We start from the raw sequence: 16,974 nt of genomic DNA, 5'->3' as shown, positions 1-16,974 counted from the left end.
GGGGAGGGTTGACATTTGGTTCCATCTGACTGTGTGACTACAAACCATGGAATCATCTCATTTCATTCCTCATCTTGGTAGCTCAGTATCCTCCCTCTATAAATTGACTATTTTCAGAAAGAGGTGCAGGACCCTCATTGTCAACGAGTCTAGGCTAGCCTAAAAAAGAAACATGTTTCAAAACACATCTTAGGAGTAGGAAAAAGTTAGGTGGTCACCAGTAACCATTCCAGCTCTTAATATCAATTACTACTATGATACAAATGGTGGTGGTGATAGCAGCTAGCATTTGCATAGCACTTTAAGGTTTGCAAAGAACTTTACAAGTATTATCTCATTTGATCCTCAAAAGAACTCTGAGAGGTAGGTGCCATTATTGTCCCCATTTTAAAGATGATGAAACTGAGACAAGTGACTAACCCAGGGTCACACAGCTAGAAAGTATATGAAGCAAAATTTGAACTCAGATTTTTCTGACCCCAATTCAAGTGCTTTATCCACTGTGCTACCCTAAATTCCTATTATTCTGATTATTTATTATTCCTATTATCACTCATATGTCTTCTTATCTTAGGCTCATATTGTTAGGAACAACTTACTAGCACTTCCAAACCTGTTAACTGGCTGCCCACTCGAGCTTATGCACGATGACATTAGTGAAATGGATCCCTAGTAGCTGTGCCCATTCAGGGGCCTCCAGATTGATATGATTTATTGCAGTCCACAAAACTCTGGTGTCAGCTACTACTCCCGCCACATGTCATCTGCGTTGTTATTAAAAATCAATTCTCCAGAGAGGAAGAAGTGCCCAGGACTGACAGTGTGCAATCTGTTATTGTCACTTATTTATTATCCATGTTCTCGGGAGAGTTTCAGAAAAGAAAACATCAGCAAAACAATTTCCCCATTTCTAGCTTAACACAAAAAGGGAAAAGTCCATCCTATTGGTCAGAGCTCTCTCCTTCACTCCCCTTGTTTTTGAGCATTCTTCCTCCTTGCCAGTACTTCAGGTGGTTTTGATGCTGTCAACTGAGCTCCACCAGATTTGGACGGGGTGTGTGTGTGTGTGTGTGTGTACACAGTCAGAATAGCTTTGATTGGGGCATCTCATGTGCTGCGTGTGGTCCATTTTCATCCCATCCAGGGCATTCTCCTACCTCTGCAATTTTATTCTCTTACTCAGGATTTGGTAGTCTTGACTGCCTTGTATTCAGTGGACACTCATCCATACCTACATCTGCCCCCCACCCCAGCCTTCTTAGCAACAAAAAAATATTAGACGTGGGAGGGATCTTACAGATCATCTGGCCCATTTCCCTGATGGGAAACATCCCATTATAGGTGAAGAAACTGAGGCCCAGAGAAAGGCAGTGATTTGCTGAAGATCATATAGTATATTAGCACTCATCATGGCTGATGGTATTAAAGCATCTTAAGATTTGCAAACAGCTTTATGTAACTTCTCTCAATTTGATCCTCACCAAAATGCTGTGAGGTAGTCACTGTAGGCATAATTATCCCCATTTTACAGATATGAAACTGAGGCTTAGGTGAAGTGACTTTCCCACAGACACTCAGCTAGGAAATATTGGAGGTGGGAGTTGGACCCATAGTCATCCACCTGGAACTCCCAGACCATCCATTGGTCTTCCCTCTTCATCACCCTGCCTTGCCCATTGTAGTTAGTACTTTAGTCAGTTTACAGTCATAGCTGTGTGATTCTGAGGAGACTGGCACCCTTTTAAATTAAATATACTTCTTGCAACATGGAGAGAACTGAACGTGTGATTTCATCGGTATAGGAAATACTTAAAAAGGGAAATGCCCTCTACCAATGAGGTTAAGCACTTTCCCCACAACTCATAGTCTAACCCAAAGCTTAAACTATGGGTTGCAACCCCATATAGGGTCAAGTAACTGAATTTGACTGGAGGTAGGAGGCATTGCAAAAAAATTTGACAACAGTAAAAGGTCATGTATACCTATTTTATATACCTATATACCCCACATCGTGCTAAAATTTCTCAGGTGAAAAGGGATTGTGAGTGAAAAAAATTTAAGAAATCCTGATCTAAGGGAGTTACCTAGAATGATAAAAGGTAAAGTGGCTGGCCTAGAGTCAAACAGCCAGTATGTGTCAGAGATAGGATTTCAATTCAGGTCTTCCTAGCTCTGAAACTAGCACTTTATCCAGTATACCCTGCCATTCTTGAGATGAACTAAATACCCAGAAAGTAGCCCTGTTGGAAATAAAATGCAGGAGGTGGATACGTTGATTGTGGCCAGGGTAATGAATGCTGAGTGTCCGGACCAGCCCCCAGAAGGTTACTCCTAAGAATATTGAAATCCCTTTATGATCCTCTTGTTAAGATCAAGGAACAGGGCTTGCTACTGCCTCAGTAACTATACTAACTGTTATTTCAGTTTCTTGGTATATGAAGTTGTTATATTTGGGAGAGAGGAGGGTATACCCAGAAGCTTTACTACATGATGACCTGAAAGTATCTGCCCCTACCAGCTGCTGGGCAGCATCCCCCCAAAGGCTAAGATTTTATCCCATCCCTCATGCCTCTTTAGACCTTCTAGCTCTCCATTGGGTTTCTGATCCATCATACACAGATGATCTCATAAGCTCCTGAGAAATGCCATCCTGAATCATCTTAGACAGCGGGGTGGTACAATGGGTAGAGCTGTGTGGCTCTCAGCAATTCACTTCACTTTTCTGTTTCCTAATTGTTAAAAGGAAGGAATAGGATTCCATGGCCTCTAAGACCCCTTCCAGTTCTGTAGCAATGAAACTATGACCACCATAGTCTATCCACATCAGGTTTCCGACTCTGACTGTGGTAGGGCTAGGGTTACCTTCTATCATATTCTCAAAGGTGAGCCTTAACCGAACCCTGAACTTCCCTAACTTGCCCAGAGCAATGCATTGTCAGTCAGATGCAGAGAAAAGGGACGTTCTAAAGACCTAGAAGAAGTCCTCCTCTGCTCAGTCACTTGCTCTTGATGGCGAAGGAGGGCACCTAATGGAACAGAAGAGATTGGATGCTGAGTATTTCCCTGAATAGGCTCTTGCTTTCTACTTGTTAGCTTTTGCTTCATGTTGGATTTTCAAAATGTCGGATTTCTTCTGTGGGGAGGGGGGGAACTAAGAAGAGAGGGAGGTGGCAAGGAGAGGAGAGAATCTGCTGACCAAGCAGTTCTGGGCAGTGTTGTGCCCATGAATTACAGTCTGTTACTCTGTAGAAAGTTTATAGAGTTCTCAGCAACAGAGCTAATATATGGGTGTGTAACCAAGAGAAATCAGAGCACCAAAGCTGCCTTCGGGTCATTCAGTGTTTTCAAATTAATACTGCCTGTTCCCCTCCAGGGGCCCAGGTCTCATTCTGAAATGATTAACAGTGTGGCTGAAGTTCATTTGCAAAACAGTGAGGAGCCTTTAAGCCGTCTGGGTAAAAGGCATGGAAGGGCCTGTATGATCCATAAATAATCCGATGAATTGGGGAATAAATGGCTCCTATAAAAGCATTTGGAAGTGTCCCCACCCTGGCCTACTCCTTCCTTATAAGAAGTAGCTAGGCCCTCCTGGACAGTGAGTGGCTAAGTGTACACTGCCACCTTTTCTGTCACACTAACTTAACCCAAAGATGGTTGCCTGGGATGGAAAGAAGTTTGGTAGAAAGTTATTGATTCTGCTACTTAAGGGGTCCCTTGGAAAGTACACTGTTGAAGAGGAGTGAAGCAAAGCCATTGTCTTGATATGATTTTAAAATCCTTCCCTAACCCATCTATTTTATATGCATTAATATGTCATAGGTAAAGACCACATGCAATCTCATATCTGTCCTAAAGAAAAATAGATTGCAAGTTCATTGGATATTGTCATGTTTATAGTTCTACTGTCAAGGCTAATGGTTTAACTAAAAACATCCATGCTTTATTGAAGTGATTAGTACATGGATGGTTGTTTTTTTAAAAATTCATTTCTATAATTGAATGTTCTTATTGATGGTTACTAAATTTGAAATAGATTAAAGAGAAAAAAATCATTAGTGCCCACTATTAAGAATCTTTTAATTATTGTAAGTGGTGGGTAGTGCCCATCAATAAATGAAATTGTTTTTGAAATTCCATAATTGAATTTCAAACATCTTACTTTTCATGAATATTACCTGTGTTCACTCATCACTTGCATAATCAAGGTACATGCATTCTTACTTAAGCCACAAATGATTCATCTTTTACAACTGACTGACTAAAAGAGAATTTGCTTAATTGCTTTAATTTGATTTAAGAATTTGTTAATTGTTCTTCCCAGCTGAGACTTTAGCCCCTGGCTAAAAGGTAGTTACAACACATACAAGTATGAATGCATAATCAACTCTCTGATGTCTATACTGATAAAGGGGAAAAGAAGTGGGGGGGGGGAACTAGTAACTGTATTATCCAAAAATAACTTCTAATTCCCTTTGTAATACAGTCAGAGAGATGCAGACACAGACAGATCTGAGTCTTAGGTGCAATCTGACACAAATATACTATCTGCAGTTTTGTGTTACAACATACCACATCCTAGGACCAATTTTGATAAACTGAAACTCGTGGAAAGGAAGGCAACAACCAGGCCTCTGAGAGGACTGGAAAATATGCTCTGTAAGGATCAGTTGAAGGACCTATGGATTTCTAGCCTGGGGAAGAGAAGAGTTGCAGGCTCATGACAGCTATCTTTAGGTATTTTGAAGGAGTGTCACGTGGAAGAAGGATTAGACTTGTGCTTATTGGCATCTAAGAACAGAACAAGGAGCAAAAGTTGAGGATTATAGAGGGGTAATAAACTTCCGCTCAGTGTAAAGACAAATCTAAACGGGAACTGTGAAAAAGTAACATGGGCTAACTTGGAAGGTAATGAGTTCCCCATCACTGTAGGTATTTAGATAGAGGTTGAATGATCATTTGTTGGCAACATTGAAAAAGAAGTGTGGACTCAGATACAAATTAAAATAGATGCCCTCTAAGGTTCTTGCTAATTCTCAGATTCTGTGTTTTGATGGGTCCAAGACCTTTCCTGGCTAAGTCCATTATCAGGGCCAGGGAACCAGCTGCAGGGTAAAGGGTGAAAGTCTTATGTTTTTATGGATAATCTGCAAAGCAAATAAGCCACTGCATGTTGTCAACAACTGTTTTTGGAGGGGTTTTTTTGCGGGGCAATGAGGGTTAAGTGACTTTCCCAGGATCAGCTAGTAAGTGTCAAGTGTCTGAAGTCATATTTGAACTCAGGTCCTCCTGAATCCAGGGCTGTTGCTTTATCCACTGTGCCACCTAGCTGCCCCCAACAACTTTTTTTTTTAAGTATCTCACAACTGTAATCTCTCTTAGAGTTATCTTCTCTCCAGACTGAACAGCTGCAAACCTAAACCATGTAGATTGTCATTCAGTTTGTAAGACTCTCCAAGTAGGAGGTCCTATAAACTCCATTACCACCTATGTCTCTCTTAATGTATCCCAACATTGCAGAACTTACCCCTTGAAGCTGTTATCATGGACTTATATTGAGCTTAAAGTCCACTAAAACCTCTAAATTATTTTACAGGGGGAAAAAATTGTTCTCTAGCTATGTCTGCCTCCTCTTACATTGGTGAATTTTATTTTTTAACCCAAGTGTAGGAATCCAAGTTATATTTATCCCTATTTTGGATGTAGTATGATATAACCTTTGAAGATCTTTTTGGATCCTGATTTTGGAATTTGATGTGTTAACCATCCCTCCTAGATTTTTGTGTCTCCTGCAAATTTAATAAGATTTTGGCTTGGAGATTTTCCTGACACGGGGAAGGTGTTAGCTGCTAGTATAAACATCAAGGCTTCATTTAGAGATGGCAAGACAGAGTTGAGCCATACACTGCTTTCACTCCATGGTAGTTTTCTCCCCAGTTTGGGGTGGCTCGTGGAATTTGTAGCTTTCAGAAATCTGATGAAATTCAACAAATCTTTACTAAGTATTAACCATGTGCAAAATATCATTTGTCCTAGGTACTCAGGGGAGATAAAGATTTAATAAACACTTGTGGGGATTATAATCTGGGAGGGGTAGCCATGGACATGTAAATAAATGAACAAAATAGAATGTGAGAGCAGCAGAACAGAGACACAATAATCTAAAGGTCAAAGGAAGGAAAGACCATTTTTAGGTAAGGGAATTAGTCAGAGCTTCATGAAAGGTGTAGAATTTGAGCTGAATCCTGGAGAATGAGTAGAATTTCTTTGATTTCCTCTTATTTTGGTTGATATATTTTGTTTTATATCACATTCATTTCCAAAGTAACCCTTCCCCTGCCTCTTTGTAAAGCACCTTGCAAACCTTGAAGATATGTATATTTATACACACTAATATACATATATGTTAACTAATTATTATTATTGTAACAAAGATTTTAAAATCAATGAACCAATAAACACTTATCAAGTACTTTCTAAGTATCAAGCTGTGTACTATGTGTTGGAGATACAAAAAGGCGAAAGGTAAAAGACATTCCCAGTCCTCAAGGAGCTTACAATTTAAGGGGGAAGAAGGAAGAAATTAAATAGGTCAGCAAAAACAACCTGACACATTGACTGTCTGACAACATAGAGAACACCCCATACCCATTGTCTTCCACTCTGTGATAAAAGTAGAGAAATATATTTTCTTAACTCTTTCCAGGGGCCAACTTTGGTCATAATTTCAGACATTCAGTTTTTGTTCTTTCTGTTTGCAATGTCCTACTCACTGTGTCTTTCTTTTTCTGCTTCTGATTACTTTCCTTTTTGAATTCATGTAAGTCTTACAAGATTTCTCTGAATTCCCCACATTCTTACATTGCAGTAATATTCCACTGCATTGATATACAACTAATTGTTTAGGGATTGGTGGTATTTCAACAGGCAAATTCAATTTAACAAAATCAACAAAAAAATGTATTAAACACCTGCTTACATACAAGGTACTATGCTAGATGCTCAGCGTGCAAAGACAAAAATAAGTTGACTCCTGCCCTTGAAGACCTTACATTCTACTGGTAGGATACAAACGATATCAATCACTGAATCAGGTAGGTAAAGTGCTGGTCTTGAAGTCAGGATGACCTAAGTTCAAATCCTGCCTCAGACACTTTCTACCTATGTGACCTTCAGCAAGTCATGTTCTTTCACCCCGAGTTTCTTCATCTATAAAATGGGTATAATAATAACACCTACCCTACAGGGTTGTTGGAAGGATCAAATGGAATAGCATAGGTAAAGCTTCTTACAGACTTTAATGCACTCTATAAATATAAACGCTAGCTATTAATGGTTATGATGCGTTTAGCATCTACCTCATGCCAGGTCCCATGCTAGGTGCTAAGAGGACAAATTTGAATTATGAAACAACCCCTACTCTCCAGGAGCCCCTGTTTGTTCTAATGGAGGAAACAACAAAGACGTATGTAAGTATATGCAGAATAAATATAAAGCAAAATACTGAAATACAGCAAATTGGAGAAGGTACTTGGGGGAGCAGGAAAGTCTTTGTGTAGAACATGGTGCTTGAACAGGATATTGAAGAAAAAGAGGCTTCCTCTAGGAGTTGGAGATGAAGAGTGAGCTCTGGGGAACAGCCAGTGCCAAACCATGGAGACAGAAGATTTAAGGCTATGTATGAGGAACAAAAAGAAGCCAGTTTGACTAGATCACAGTGTGTAGGAGAGGGAGTGATGTCTGTGGAGGCTAGAAAGATAGGTTGGGGCCAGGTTATAAATGGCTTTATTTTTTCCTTTTTTTTCTTTTCTTTACTTAATTAACATTTTATTTTTCCCCAGTTACATGTAAAAACAAAATTTAACTTTTGTTTTTAAAATTTTGAGTTTCAAATTCTCTCCTCTCCCTCCCCAAGTCTCTCATTGAAAGGGCAAATGATTTGGTTTTATATTTTAAAAATATATCTAGAATTTTATTTTCCAAATTATATGTAAAATATAAATTTTGACATCAATTTTTAAAAAACTTTGTGATCCAAATTTTCTTCCTCCCTCCCTCCCCACCCCCCCCAAATAACTCAAGCATTTCAATATAAACTACACATAAGCAGTCATGCAAAATATCTCCACATTAGCCAGGTTGTGAAAGAAAACAGACAAAAACAAAGCTTCAGATAAAGGAATTAACAAAAAATTATGTTTCAATCTACATTCAGAAACCATCAATTCTCTCTTTATAAATGGATTGAATTTTTCATAAGACCTTCAGAGTTGTCTTGGATCACTGCACTGCTGAAAATAACCAAGTCATTCACAGCAGATCCTCTCACAATATTGCTGTTATTTTGTATATAGTACATTTCACTTTGCATCAGCTCATGCAGGTCCTTCCAGGTCTTTCTGATAGCATTCAGGCAAAAGATTTGGTCTAGATTATATATGTCTTTAAAAGCTAAACAGAGGAGTTTCCATTTATTTGTTCCTGGAGACAATAGAGAGCCACTGGAGTTTACTGACTAGGAGAGCCACATGCTCAGATCTCTGCCTAAGGAAAATCACTTTGGCAGCAGTGTGAAGAGAGTACCGAGGTGTGCTATTGCAGTAACCTAGGTGGGAGTTGATAAGGGCCTGAAATAAGGCACTAGGTGAGTATGTGAGAGAAGGAAAGGATGTGAAAGCTGTTCTGGAGGCAGAAACAGCAAGATTTGGCAACTGATGAGATGTTGTGTGGGGTCAGGAAGGGTGAGGATTTTTATGTGTCTGAGGTTACCATTCTGGGAAATTGGAAGAACAGTGGTCCCTCCACAAAAACAGAGAAATACAAAAGTCAAATAAGTAAATTAAAAGTATGTCCACAGTTACACAAAGTAATTTCAAGAGATCCAGAGCAGTGGCTCCTTTGGGTATCAGAAAAGGTCTCAGGTAGGAGGCAGCACTGTGCTAGGAATAAAATGAAGAATTCTGTCAGATGGCAATGAAGAAGCAATGCATTCCAGATAAGAGGGGACCAGGTGTACAAAAGTACAGAGGTGAGAAATGGAATTTTGGGTATGGATAACAGCAGGTGAAGATAGGATGGTTGGCATTCCAGGCATGGAGAAGATTGTTGGATTTTAATGTTTCTATTTGTCTCTTCTCCAGAACTCTTCATGGCAATGACATTTCCAGTGTTCCTGAGGGCTCATTTAATGACCTGACCTCTCTTTCCCATCTGTAAGTAGCCACGCACCCCGTCCCTTTGTCCTCCCTTCCCCTACCCCTGGTTTCCCCACGTGCACACAGCACTTACTCACATAACTCACACACTCAGGATCCTACTGAATGAATGAATGCATTGAGCCCAGTTCCAGCCTGTTGATTTACAAACCAACCTATATTTAATTTTGCTGACCTGAGAGGCATCTGTAAGTGCCTTGTTGGATACTACCTACCCTCAGTCTCACAGAGCAAATGTGGTTATGATGAGTGCGCCAAAGGCCCCAACTCTATGATTTTTTGAGAAATGCACACAGGGAAAATGGTTGTTATTAATGACCCTCATCGTTTTCTATGAGGTACACTCCCAGAATTCTCCTATCTTGGCCCAGTCTTATTCTCTAAGGTTTTTTACTGTGACCTCCATAAGGACAACTCCCCAGGGAACTTCAAGCATTCAGATTTGGACCATCAGGGCAGCTAGGTGGCGCAGTGGATAGAGCACCGGCCCTGGATTCAGGAGGACCTGAGTTCAAATCGGGCCTCAGACATTTGACACTTACTGGCTGTGTGACCCTGGATAAGTCACTTAACCCCAATTGCCTCACCAAAAAAAAAAAAGAGAGAGAGAGAGAGACAGATTTGGACCATCCACAGACTGGTTCCTCAGCCTCCTTCTGGTATCAAAGGTCTCAGAAGGAAAACAAACCATCCACTCTCTGTCTGGACCTTTGTTTGAAAAGAATGAATTTCCATTTCCCCTCATCCAGAACCTCTTCGATTCCTTCCAACTCTGACATCCTACGACTCCATGAGTCAATGTAGTCCTTTTAAAAAAAAAAATGTAAAGCAATTCTCCAGGAAGAAAAGAATGAATTTTTTTCAAATCCCTAGCTTCATGGTGAAACTTGTGAACCTTGGAGGTATATGATTGTGGCAGCTAAGAATCATGGAAGGATAACACTGCTGGTTTCTTTCTTCTGCATACTTTATCTTGGTTTTCCACACCTTCTCTTTGCCACATAGAGGCAGGGATGGTAGTAGGTGTTTGGGAACCTTTTACAGAAAGATTGAAACCCTTCTTGCATTAGGTCCCACTGCAAGCAGTGGAAAAACTAGGAACAGAACTTAGGTTTCCTGATAGCTGCCTCAAGATTCTCTCCATCAGTTAGTGCTAGACACCCCAATGTTTAAAGTGTGGACTCTTAAAGCCTGTCCTTTGGGAGCCTGTATTGGTGTGTTTCTAGAACTCCCCAGGAACCTGTGATCCCTTCTATATTAGAACCCCCTCTGCAGAATGGATTCCCCTTATAAACACAACCAAGATGGGAGAAAGACTGATGCCTAGATCAGTTGAGGTTCAAAAAGGCTTCCTAGTAGTGAGATGTGATCTAAATGATAAAGGGAGGAATGGAATTCTGCAAGTGTGGGAAGAAGGTTTTCCCAAGGAGGAGAAGGAACATGAAACAGAGGTTCTGGGGTGGGAAGGCAATTGGATGGGCTGGCCAGGGTTGGGGCAGGGAGTGTCTAGGGGCAAAAGTGTCCAAGGGTAACAGAGGCCTTATTTCTCTACCAAACACTGCCCCAAACCCCTAAAGATTTACCCACTTGAGCAGCTAAAAGCACACTAGTATACAGTAAGAGGAGCTAGCATTGAGATGGCTCCGAAAATATGGGGCATGTGAAAAGAAGATGGAAGTCAGGGGTGGCCTAATAGCTGGTACTACTGCTTCTTCAGGGCCCTGGGAACCAACCCCCTGCACTGTGACTGCAACCTGCGCTGGCTTTCAGAGTGGGTGAAGGCGGGCTACAAGGAGCCAGGAATTGCCCGCTGCAGCAGCCCTGAGCACATGGCAGACAGACTCCTGCTGACAACACCCACTCACCGCTTCCAATGTAAAGGTAGGAGAAGGGCTCTGAGGCCAAGTTGCCAACCTGTCCCTCCTTTAGAGTCTCTATGTTGTTGTTCTTCAGCCATCCTCTTACCCCCGGGTCTTCTCTCCTTCCTCTGGAGTCTGCTTAGCTTCCCTTGTCCCACTCCCAGAGCTGAACATCTGAGCCAATGCCCTTTCTGTTCCATATGCTGGGAAGTGACTTCTTCCCATTGAAATTCATGCTGAAATATATTCATCCATCTCCTCATCCTTCTCTTCTTTAACTTTCCCCTTAACCTTCCTCTTAATCCTCCCCAAAATTAAAAAGGGAGGATTCCTTGGGGCTTTTTGGGAAAGGAGTTCCCCAAGTACATTGCTAGGGAGTCATCTTGATCACTTACATGTCTTATTATGTCCTGGCTTATAGAAATAATCCCAGTTCTTTCTGATTTTCTCCTCACCTCTCAAGCTGTTGAGGAATTCAAATATGTTTCCTAACATTCTTCTCCCCTCAGAATTTACAAACCCTTCAGTACCTCTCATGGCCAACCAACCAGTCGTTATGAACTAGAGACAATGAGAGAAACAAAGAGAAGGAGGGAGGGAGAGAGTGGAGTGGGGAAAGAACAGCAGGCCAACAGATAAATACACATTAGAGTTGGGGTTGTTTTCCCCAAAAAAAATAGATGATAATTTTTCCCCTCCAAATGGAAGAAATCTCCCAATCTGTCATATGTCCTTGCATGCCTGTCCCCAGTGTCCCAGATGTGGCTGAGATGACAGCCAGACTGTCTATTCATCTTTTTCAAGGAGAATTTTACATTGCCCTTTTCCATATAATTTGTTTTAACTGAAATAGAGGGGAAGACACTTTGTTGTCAATATAGTGCATTGGGATTCAGGAGGCCTCCGTTCAGACCAAGTGAGGAGGAGACTCGCTGGTGGCTCTGACCCTTGCTGAAGTTTGGAAAAGTTGCATTGATTTTTATTTTGTAGAAAGCTCATTTTTCATTCCTCCATCTGTACCTGGAGCCTCTGAGGCCCAGAACCACAGAGACTAGCTAGAATTAAGGAGTCATAGAGAGGCAGAGAAGAGCCATTGATCCCAAGTTTGCAATCAGGTTTGCCAGTCACGTCTTCACCTGAGAATGTCAGACAAGCATTAGGCTTGATGCCAGCCCAGAGTCTAAGCCCTTCTTGGTCATCTTGCCCCTTCTTAATAATAATAAAAAGAACTAACATTTGTATGGCATTTAAAGGTTTGCTAAATGAGTTACACATATCTCACTTGCTCTTCACAACAACTGTGTAAGGTATATGCTATTATTATCATCATCCTCATTTTACAAGTGAAGAAACTGAGGCACAGAGAGGTTAAGTGACATGTCCAAGATCACATAGCTAAGTACAATATCTAAGTCAGGATTCAAACTGAGATCATTCTGACTTACTTCCAGCACTCCATACACTATGCCACCTAGCTCAAGGAACTGACAATAAGAAATGAATTAAGGGGGCAGCTAGGTGGTGCAGTGGATAGAGCACCGGCCCTGGAGTCAGGAGGACCTGAGTTCAAATCCGGCCTCAGATACTTAATACTTACTAGTTGTGTGACCCTGGACAAGTCACTTAACCCCAATTGCCTCACAAAAAAAGAAAGAAAAGAAATGAATTAAGATAATTCATTTAATTCTAGAATGTTTAAACCATTCTAAGTTTAAGTTCTCTTACACTAAATGATACCTCTTTACAAAAGATCATCATTGTAGTTGGCTTCTTTGATAATATCTTAGCTCATTTACTAAGAAATATCATTATGTAGAACAGGGGGTGGGCAAACTGCAGGACAGGGGCCAAATGGCCCGTGGCCTGTTTTTGTAGGGTGCTTCAGTTCGGAATGATTTTTACATTCTTAAATATAATAAATCTTTATTTTAAAATGTAAAAATCATTCTTAACTCCCTGGGCATATAAAAACAGATGGTGGGTTAGATTTGGCCTTAGGACATAGTTTGCCAACACCTGCTGCAGTGGATAGAGAGCTAGACTTTGGATCAGGATGAGTTTAAATCCCACCAATGCACTAGTTGTGTGACCTTGGACAAGTTTTTGTTGTTTAGTCATTTCAGTTGTGTCTGACTCTTCATGACCCCATTTGGGGTTTTCTTGGCAAAGATACTAGATTTATTTGTCATTTCCTCTGCCCCCTTATTTTACAGATGAGGAAACTGAGGCAAACAGGGTTAAGTGACTTGCCTAGGGTCACACAGCTAATAAGTATCTGGGGCTAGATTTGAACTCAGGAAGAAGAGTCTTCCTGACTCCATTCCCTGCACTTTATCTACTGTGCCACTTAGCTGCCCTTGGATGAGTTACTTAACTAGTTTCAGCCTGAGTTTCCTTGTCTGTAAAGTGAAGGGGTTGGACGGGATTGCCTCCAAGCTGTCTTCCAATTCTAAATCTATGCATAGTACAGAGAGAACCATTTAGACATTGTGCCTCTCCTCCTGGATCATGCAGTGTAAGGTCCCCTTGATCTATCATGGATCCTGAGAGTATGTCAAGGCAACACTGTTCTTGTGGAATCCCTCTCTCTTACTGCCTCCCACCATCAATTAACCATGCTCACCGCAGTCTGGCCAAGGCTAATGACATGAGGGTGGGGGAGCGACAGCAGCAGGATCCTGGGAGGTCTAAGGTGGGGCAAATCAGGAGCCAGCATGGGGGGAGCAGATGGAGTCCAGGCACAGAACTTCCTGCAACATGAAAAGATGCACAGAGTGTTTCTAATTACAATGTATTGTTTGCAGATTAGCACTGAAATCAGATCAGACTAATTACAGTAATTGATTTGACTGCAGAAGTGTCTTGAACGATTTCCCACTGTGATTGTTTCATCATCAAGCAGCAGCTGAATTAATGAAAACTTTCCTGGGGAGGGCAGTTCTTTCTGAATAAAGCCAGACTAAAACTGGGGCTAGGAGTTGGCTGAAAGGGTTCGGGGCCTGTGGTGCAGCAAGGCGGGGCAGAGACTGGCAGAGGGGCAATAGGGTAGGCAGAGATGCTTGTGTGAAATCCTTTGGAGACTCTGAATACTTTGTGATTTTGGCTTCCCAGGCCCTGTGGACATCAGCATTGCAGCCAAGTGTAACCCTTGCCTCTCTGGCCCATGCAAGAACAACGGGACATGTAGCACGGATCCACTGGAGTTGTATCGCTGTTCCTGTCCCTATGGCTACAAGGTACCAGCAGGGGTGACTCACCCCATTGTCCTCTTCCCTACCCGAGAACACACTTCTCACTTCCACAACATCTTCTCCTTACTGCCCAAACGCAAGGGAGTATACTTTCATCCAACCCTCAAGTTTCCATCATAAATCTAGACAACCATAATCCACAGATAACCTCAAAATCTCATTCTAACCATTGGTTTCACCTTTGTTCAACCCGGACTCCGGACTCACCCACCTAATCTCCAACCAGGAATATTGAAAATGCGCAAAATGAAAGCGTCTGCATTTCATGTCCTTGCCTTTATCCATCCTCCACCCTCTGAAGACAATACAATGAGAAAGAAATGAAAAAGTCAATAAGAAAAAGAAATCATAATGATTACTGACATTTATAAAGTACTTTAAAGTTTCCAAAGTATTTTTTTTCTCATTTGAGCTTCAAATGTTTTTTGATTGGTTGAGGTACATGTTGCAATTTGCTGATGAAGAAACTAAGGTTTGAAGAGGTTAAATGACTTGCCCAAGGTCTCACAGTGAGAAAGGGTCAGAATCAAGATATGAACCCCAGGTCTTCCTAACTCCAAGTCCAGTATTCTATCCCCGGTGCCATGTGTCCTTCCAAAAAGGAGAAAGAATAAGGGCTACTGTATGGAACAGGGATTAGACAGGTTCTCCTTAGCCTGAGGGGAAAGAACTGCTATAGGAACAATGAGTGGACATTGCAAAGAGACAGACTGAGGATTGATGTAAAATAAGGTGCCCTAATAATTAGGACTGTATTCAACAATGAGAGAGAAGAGGACATCAGGAGATGGTTGGCCATCAAAGGTCTTCAGGCACAAGGTTGTAAGATCATTCATCAGGTATATTGTGGAGAGTATTCTTCTGAAGGTGTGAATTGTAAAAATATCGGTTATCATTATTATTAATATCATTATATGACTCTTTATACCTGCCTAGCTTTTAGCAATTAATACCTTGCACATAGTAAGTCAACGTTGATAATGACATGATCATAATAGTTCTATGAGGAAGAAGAGTGTGATGATAATGGCAGTGGTAGCCAGCATTTACATGGCACTTTAAGATTTGTGAAGCATGGGGGCAGCTAGGTGGGGCAGTGATAGAGCACCGGCCCTGAATTCAGGAGGACCCAAGTTCAAATCTGGTCTCAGACACTTGACACTTACTAGCTGTGTAACCCTGGGTAAGTCACTTAACCCCAATTACCTCACCAAAAAAAAAAAAAAAAAGATTTGCGAAGCAATTTACAAATATCATCTCAACCCTGGAAAGTGGGTGCTATTATTATCCCCATTTTACAGATCAGGAAACTGAAGCAGACAGAGGTTAAGTGACTTGCCCAGGGTCCCACAGCTAGTAAGCATCTGTGGCAAGATTCGAACTTGAGTCTCCCTGACTCCAAGCCCAGCATTGTATCCAGGGTAGCACCTAGTTTCCTCTATAATACAATTCTGGTTATAACATTAATGGTCTTGAAATTTATGAAAATGTGGGAGATGGATCATAGAAATGCACTATTGCTTGACTCTTTTTCCTTTTTAGAAGGGAAGGCTAATCATTGCTTTATTCATTATATTTCTATCCCCCCGCCTCCAGCACCTAGCACAGTGCCTGGCACATAGTAGGAGCTTAATCAATACTTATTGATTGTTTATGGGAGAGAACAGATATCTGGAAATAACTAATGTAAAAAAAGGCTTCGATAAGACCTATTTTTAAAAGAAATTGAGGAAAATAGAATATGAAAAGGTCAAGTTGCTTCCCCAATGTCACACAGGTCATTGACAGAGAGGGTCTTAGAACTCTGATCTCCTATTTCCAGTGCCCTTTACATTGCATCACATTGCCTCCCTGGGTAATTAGCTTCAGAATACGCTAGGCTCAAGGACTACCACTTTGGAAGAAAGGAGAGTCCCAACTGAACAAGCAAGAACCCTCATGTCATTTTGGAAGGCCTAAAGGCAAAACACAAGGCAGAATGAAGGAGAGTGACATGAACACATACCCAGAAGGCCAGAAGACCATAGATTTAGAGCAGAAACAGACCTTAAGAACTATCACATCCAACCTCCTAATTTAACAGATTTTAAAAACAAGGCACAAAAATGTTAAATGACTTGCCCAAGGTCATACAGGTAGTAAGTGTCTGAGTTATGATTTGAATCCTTCTTCTATTCTTCTTTTGGGGGGGCAGGGCGGGGCAATGAGGGTTAAGTGACTTGTCCAGGGTCACACAGCTTTTAAGTGTCAAATGTTTGAGGCTGGATTTGAACTCAGATCCTCCTGAATCCAAGGCCAGTGCTTTATCCACTGTGCCACCTTGCTGCCCCAATTTGAACCCTTCTTAACTCCAAGTCCATTGGTCTAACTCCTACACCATACTTTCTCCCAGAGTGCTTGCTGTCAATCATCCATAAATGATCCTACAGCCCTGTGCCTGAAGACCTTTGGTGGCCAACCACCTCCTGATGTTCTCTTCTCTCTCTTTTGAATACAGTCCTAACATCATAAAACATCTCACTCCCTTCTCCGCACCCACTACTGGTTGGGATTGTTCATCTAGAAATGGTTTCTTGGACCATGATCAATAAACCACTCTCTATACTCTCAGAATTTATATTCCTCATGTGGCATAACTATGAGGGGAATAGC

At 41.3% G+C, this 16,974-nt stretch overlaps 1 protein-coding gene across 2 annotated transcripts in view; it reads left to right on the top strand.

Moving 5' to 3' along the window:
* SLIT3 (slit guidance ligand 3) overlaps positions 1-16,974 on the top strand; it is an 815,836-nt gene that overhangs the window by 742,348 nt on the left and 56,514 nt on the right. For both annotated transcript variants that reach the window (XM_043985299.1, XM_043985300.1), the window contains 3 exons: positions 9,138-9,209; positions 10,930-11,093; positions 14,183-14,307. In XM_043985299.1, the coding sequence (XP_043841234.1) occupies positions 9,138-9,209; positions 10,930-11,093; positions 14,183-14,307 (361 nt within the window). The remainder of the gene's footprint in view (positions 1-9,137; positions 9,210-10,929; positions 11,094-14,182; positions 14,308-16,974) is intronic.

The sequence above is a fragment of the Dromiciops gliroides genome, chromosome 2, assembly GCF_019393635.1.
Source record: "Dromiciops gliroides isolate mDroGli1 chromosome 2, mDroGli1.pri, whole genome shotgun sequence".
Classification (NCBI taxonomy): Eukaryota; Metazoa; Chordata; class Mammalia; order Microbiotheria; family Microbiotheriidae; genus Dromiciops; species Dromiciops gliroides.
Note: the sequence above shows the minus strand (reverse complement) of the source record. Positions and strands in the feature narration are given on the sequence as shown.